The sequence below is a fragment of the Phyllostomus discolor genome, chromosome 2 (assembly GCF_004126475.2).
Source record: "Phyllostomus discolor isolate MPI-MPIP mPhyDis1 chromosome 2, mPhyDis1.pri.v3, whole genome shotgun sequence".
NCBI classification, from domain to species: Eukaryota; Metazoa; Chordata; class Mammalia; order Chiroptera; family Phyllostomidae; genus Phyllostomus; species Phyllostomus discolor.
Window position 1 is genome coordinate 162,107,055 of NC_040904.2, and position 6,458 is coordinate 162,113,512.

General features: G+C 33.7%; 1 protein-coding gene across 2 annotated transcripts; it reads right to left on the reverse strand.

The window, feature by feature from the left end:
• Positions 1 to 628: 628 nt before the first annotated feature.
• Positions 629 to 5,976, reverse strand: LOC114513387 (olfactory receptor 6C1). 2 transcript variants are annotated; one of them, XM_028532690.2, is made up of 2 exons: positions 5,618 to 5,976; positions 629 to 2,343 (listed from the first exon to the last, which is right to left on the reverse strand). In XM_028532690.2, the coding sequence occupies exon 2, from the start codon at positions 2,305 to 2,307 to the stop codon at positions 1,366 to 1,368; it is 942 nt and encodes a 313-aa protein (XP_028388491.1). In that variant the 5' UTR covers positions 2,308 to 2,343; positions 5,618 to 5,976; the 3' UTR covers positions 629 to 1,365. The 2 variants fall into 2 exon arrangements, with proteins under 2 accessions (XP_028388491.1, XP_035874769.1); XM_036018876.1 differs by lacking the exon at positions 5,618 to 5,976 and adding an exon at positions 5,016 to 5,189.
• Between the last annotated feature and the right edge of the window lie 482 nt (positions 5,977 to 6,458).

Consider the following 6,458-nt stretch of genomic DNA (forward strand, 5'->3'; position numbering starts at 1 on the left):
TATATACTGTATAAAAATATATACAATATATATACTGTACAGATGTTCTGTACAATATGCTAGCATCCACTGAAAAATAAATGATTGGTAAATAAAATATGTGATGTAAGCAATATTTTAAAAAAATGCTGTTGTATAGTAGCTGCATCAATATTAGTCAATGTAGATGTTACTGAAAAAAGTGTACTGCATAAAAAGAGGAATTGTTGTTTTTCATAATGATAAAAAAGTTATGTTCCTGAGAAGACATGACAGTTTCAAATTTGTGTCTGTATAAAAACAGTGTTAAAATTTAAAAAATAAACAATTGATATAACTGCAAAGAGAAAGAAACAACTCCAAATTGTATAAAGAGATTTAAATAGCTCAGTAATAACACAAAAAGAGTAGAAATTTAAATTATGTGATTATTATCTTGACCTAGTTGACTTATATAGAATGCTGCACTCAAGTGTCATTTTATACAATTTTTGAATGGTCAAGAAATGATTACAGAAGTGACTATATTCTAGACCATAAAGTGAGATTCAACTAATTTAGAAGGATTTAATGTAAAGAAAGTATGACACTATAAAAGGATTTTCTGAATATTTTATGGTTCACGTATTTTCAGTACTACATTGAGGCCAATAGTGCTCAGTGGCTCCTCCCTCAGGAAGAAAGGAGAAGAGTGAACAGGTGTACAACATTTGGCCTTTCCAGGGGCTGTCCAAGTGCCAGTGTCTGCCAGGGTGTCCGACCTGTTACCCATGGGCTGCATGCAGCCCAGGATGGCTGTGAATGTGGCCCAACGCAAAATCATAAATTTACATAAAACATTATGAGATCTTTTTGTGACTACATGTCACAATGTACTTAATGTGTGACCCAAGACAGCTCTTCTTCTTCCAGTGTGGTGCAGACATGCCAAAGGTTTGGATACCCCTGGATGATCTTAGGGCCCTGATGGGAACTAACATACCCTGGATGCCTGAAAGCTGCTGAGAACCAAAGAGGCTGGGTGGGATCCTGGTGGTTATTTTTTTCCTAAACAAAGCTCAACATGTAATTTCACTTTTAAACATTATTGTTTAAGAAGCTGTGTTATTGTACACCTGAAATTAACATGATCAATAGAAGATTTATACCAACTATATATAAATAAAAAATTAAATTAAAAAAATGTGATGAGTTCAGAAGAATGAGAGTCAGAAAGACATAAGGAAAGTAATTTAAATTATATGGTAAGTATATAAAACAAACAGAAAAAACAAAGAGAATAAACAGAAATGACAGGGAGTTTATTGTGATTTGGAGAAGGTACTAAAATTTCATGTTTATATTTTTGAATTTTCCTGCATTGTGTCTCTAATTCATTATGCCACATTATTTACTTTGCTTGTAAAAAATAGTCCCCCGCAACATGTTCATGAAAGCTTTCTTGACTTGCTGATTCCTTAAGCTGTAAATAAAGGGGTTCAACATGGGTGCTACAGAGGTGTTCAGCACAGCAACTCCCTTGCTCAAGGACACCCTATCTCTTGCTGAAGGTTTAATATACATGAAAATGCAACTGCCATAAGAGATGGAGATGACAATCATATGAGATGAACATGTAGAAAAGGCCTTTGTCCTCTGACTAGTAGAAGGAATTCTTAAAATCGTTCTGATGATATAGAGATAAGACAGAAATATCAATGCCAAAGTGAACATCAGAGTAAACACAGCACAGGAGAACCCCATCATCTCTAGGAATTTTGTTTCTGAACAAGAAAGTTGCAGCAGGGGAAAATAATCACAGGTAAAATGATCTATAATATTTGATCTGCAGTAATCCAGGTTCAAGAGCAACATGAGTGCAGGGAATATGATTAAGAATGAAACTAGCCATGAAGAGAAGACAAGGAGTATACAGATTCTTCGGTTCATGATGGTCATGTAATGCAGAGGTTTGCAGATGGCAATATAACGATCATAGGACATGGCAGCCAGAAGGTAAAATTCAGTGACTCCCAAGAGAATGAAAAAAAATAACTGAGCAATGCAATCATTAAAGGAAATGGTTTTATCACCTGAAATAATGGTGCCCAAGAACTTAGGTATACTGACAGTTGTGAATGAAACCTCTAATAAGGAGAAATTTCTGAGGAAGAAATACATGGGGGACTGGAGATGGGAATCCAGCAGGGTAAGGGTTATAATGGTCAGGTTTCCAGTGATGCTGAGCATGTAGGTGATGAGCAGAAAGACAAAGATCATCACCTGAAGCTTTGGGTCATCTGAAAGTCCCAGGAGGATAAATTCTGTTACTTCTGTATGGTTTCTCATTCTTCGGTTGCTTTTTTTGGTTTTCTCCTGCCAGATCTATAGTAGAAAACACAAGGAACACATGAATTGTGGATTAACAACTATCCAAGTATGGAACCAGAGTTTGGCTGAAATAGTGTTATTTTACAATCAGGGTAAATTTACAACAAACTAATAATAGGAATGGTCCTTTGATTTCTTCTCTTTTATATACAGAAAATAGTATGGTGGCAACTAGAGAAGAAAGGGAATTAGAAGGGGTAGTGAAGGAAGTTAAATATATGGTGACACAGGATGATTTGACTTTGGGTGTTGGACACGCAATGCATGGTACAGATTCATATATCAGGGAAATGTACACTTGCAACCTATATAATCTTATTAACCAATGTCACCCCAAGTAAATTTAATTAATAAAAAAATAACTTCTCTTGGCTTGAATGACACAAAGACTCCTCAGGAAGACCCATCAAGTGTTAGGAAGGATTATTTTAATTAGATACTGTTTACTTTTTTCACAAATATTTTGGATGACTACATTCCTGGAGAAATTTGAATAATTTATATTTCATCCTTTCAATAATGATTGGCAAATTCAATTCCCAATATTCATACCAGTGTTCATACAAACAAAGAAAAAGGGGATATCATCAATCACCTTTAATAATAATTTTAGAAATAGTAACACATATCTGCAGGGGTTTATGATGAATATCTACTAATAACCTCACACTTTTAATTCATTAGCTAGTCATCTACAATTTGATGAAGAAAGAAAAAGTAAATTAATAAAAATTATGGAATCAAAGTGTTATTAATGTATTGTTTATGGCATTCTATAGTAAATTATCATTCTAGAAAGTATATGGATTAGGCAGTTAGAGAAATATGGCTTAAAATGCAAATGGATTGCTTAATGGATTTGTGACTTTAGATGAATTACTTAATTTCTTGAAGCTTCAGTTTTCGCTGTTTAAACTGAAGGTGACTATAATGAATAATCTTGCAATAAACATAGAAGTGCATATATCTTTATGAGTAAAGGTTTTCAAATTCTCTGGGTAGATATTAAGAAGGGAGATTGCTGAGCCATATGACAGCTCTATTCTCAATGCTTTGAGAAACTTCCATAGTGTTGTCCATAGTGGCTGTACCATTTTACATTCCCAGCAGCAACTGAAATGTATACAATTTTATCAACCAATGTTACCTCATTTTTAATTTTTTAAAAAAGTGAAGTTAAAATGTCAAGCATGTTTTTTCTTAATTATGTTTTTTCCATTACTGTTTAGGCCCCTTATATCCTCTTTCACCTCCAACCATCCTCCCTCCTCCCCACAATCACCACACTGTTGAAATGAAAGTGCTCTACAAATCATGTGGCACTTAACATGCTTTGTATAGAGCTTTTTTATTTCCTTTAGTTTTCTTTCAGTTGGAGTGAATTCCCAACTTTGGGAAGGATATTTATAGTAATTGTGATTTAGCAAAAGCACTTATTCTCTTAGTGAAATGCTGAGGACTTTTACATATTGTCTCAGTTAGCCCTTACAACACACCCATGAAACTATTTTTATTCCCAAATAAAGAACTGAGGCTCAGAGAGGTATGTACCTTAGATATATTCATATAACTGGAAAATCTCAAATATAATCATAGACTATCTGAGATTAAAATCTGTTCTCTGAAATACAGTACTTCATAGCCTATATTCAATTAGAAACACACAGACACAGAGATTATAATTTCCTGCCTTTATTTAATAGAGAATGACTAAATTGATATAAGAACTACACTTAGCTCTTTTTATACTTTTTAATAGATACAGCTACAAAATTTAACTTCAAATATATCTTATTTAATTTAATTAAAAGTTGCCTAATCAACAAAAAAAACAAGCAAGCAAAATATAACCAGAGACATTGAAATAAAGAACAAACTGACACTAACCAGAGGTAGGGGAAGGGAGATAACAGGGGAAAGAAGGGGAAGGGTCACAAGGAACATGAATAAAGGACACATGGAGAGTGGCAGGTAAGGGTGAGTTGGGTGGGAGAGAGTGATGGGGTGAAATGAAAACAACTGTACTTGAACAACAATAAAAAAAGTTGAGCTAGTAAGTGATGAATCAATGATAAGATTTGGGAGACTTTCATTGTCTTCTTTAAAAAAACATTTATTTATTGATTTGAGAAAAAGAGGGGGGGGCATTGATTTGTTGTTCTACTTATTTATGCATTATGCATTGATTGCTTCTTGTATGTGCCTGGACCAGAGATGGAACCTGTAACCTTGGTGTATTGGAATGACACTCTAACCAACTGAGCTACAGGGCCAGGACCCCTCACTTATGTGTTTAAAGTCACAGATATGCATATGCATATATAATAAGTAGCTATAATACCCTTATGAGTTACATTTTTCTCAAAATTATTTGCTATAATTTTCCATTATCATTTATTTCCCTTATACCCTTCTCCCCCACAATCACCACACTGTTGACAAGTTATACTTTAATAATCATATTTTGGTTTTGGTCTATTGACCTTAATCTTTAAATCACATACTCTAGTTTCTTAGTAGGTAGAAATTATTCTCTTTGAATTATTTATAAACCAAAGGGAATGGAATATTGTTTGATTTTTGCATAGAAAATATTTAGCCCTGTGGAAGAGCCTGGTTATTTTTTAGCCAAGAGCAGTGAGCAGGGCATTGTCACCATCACTTACGTGGAAGCAGAAAGGTCTGTGCAGATGAGTTCTAGAGTCATTCCCAGATTCATGTTCTCAGGTCAAAGCCATTCTTAGGAGAATGATTGGGAAAATTCCATTGTGTGTTTTAAACCAGTTACAAAAGTAACATTGGTTCTTTTTCTTTTTTTAACCTATATAAGTTCTTCAACCAAAAATGAGGGTTTTTTGTTTTCATAAGTAGAATAATACTGGGCAGTTGTTGGTTCTGGTTGAGCTGAGACAGTAAAAAAGACATCTAGTTATAAGATTTCCATTAAAAGATGGTTCATTTTTATAAATGGATAGTTAGGTACACTACTGACTATATAACTTGAGTATATGATGTGTTTAGCCAGGATATGATGACTCAAGATTTTAAGCTGTCTCCATAGTCGATATGTCAAGGGATTTGCTTTTAGTTGACTTGTTGTAATAAAAGTAACACCTTACATTAATGTATGTTTATATTTCTTTCTAAGAGCTCAAAGGAATTTTTTGGTGAGCAAAATATTTTCTTTCTTTCTTTCATTATATTTTATTGTTTATGCTATTACACTTGTCCAAATTTTGCCCCATTGTCTTCCTTATACCCAACTTACCTTGGATTTTCAGAAAGGCTCACTAACAGTCTGAATATCTGGAATATGAAAAGTATTAGCGACTGTCATTGTTGTATTCCAGGGAGCCCAACATTTATGAAAATATTTCCTCTCATTTGATAAATTTGCTTTCCATTGCCAATGTTTTTATATTAAATTTCCCATTTTATCCAGAGGGAATGTATTTCTTTGACATAGAGAGTGAAGACGCAACAAATATATAAAAGAGAAGAATTATCAAATGTTTTAAAACTCTCTGGTGTGTTTTCTATATAGACTTTACTCACACAAGCTACTTCCTGTTTTATCTAGTCCCTCTGACACTGGCTCAAGGGGACTAATTCAGTGAATCGCAATTGCCAGAACAGGAATACACACAACACACTAAGGAATATAAAGGATAATACACACTAGTATTGAAATCTTAATAGGAAGCTTGGGGGTCAGTGTCCAAGGGGACAGAAAAAATTGCAACAAGCAAACCAAAACACTAAGTGTGAAGTTTGTTTTCCTCTACATTACTTTTCAGACAAAGACTAGCAACCTAATATCGTACTTTCCAACATAAATTTCTACCTAATACTCTATGCCAGTTAAAAAATCTCATAATCTACCACATTGTGCTAAGTACATTTATTAATGCTATTATTTTTAATCTGGCTTCCATTAAAAATTTTTGGTGCTATAATACTGCTAATATTTTATGCATTTTCTTTTCCTGTTCAGTCTGGCTTACCAGGAATGTCTGTTGAAGAATTTCTTGTTTTGATTGGTTCATGTTGTATTTTATATGCTAAGTATCACATTAGGAGTTACTACCTTCTATGACTAGACTAATAAT

Bases quoted from the DNA above. Each gene is read 5' to 3' on its own strand.
- LOC114513387 (XM_028532690.2), bottom strand. From the start codon at position 2,307: ATGAGAAACCATACAGAAGTAACAGAATTTATCCTCCTGGGACTTTCA.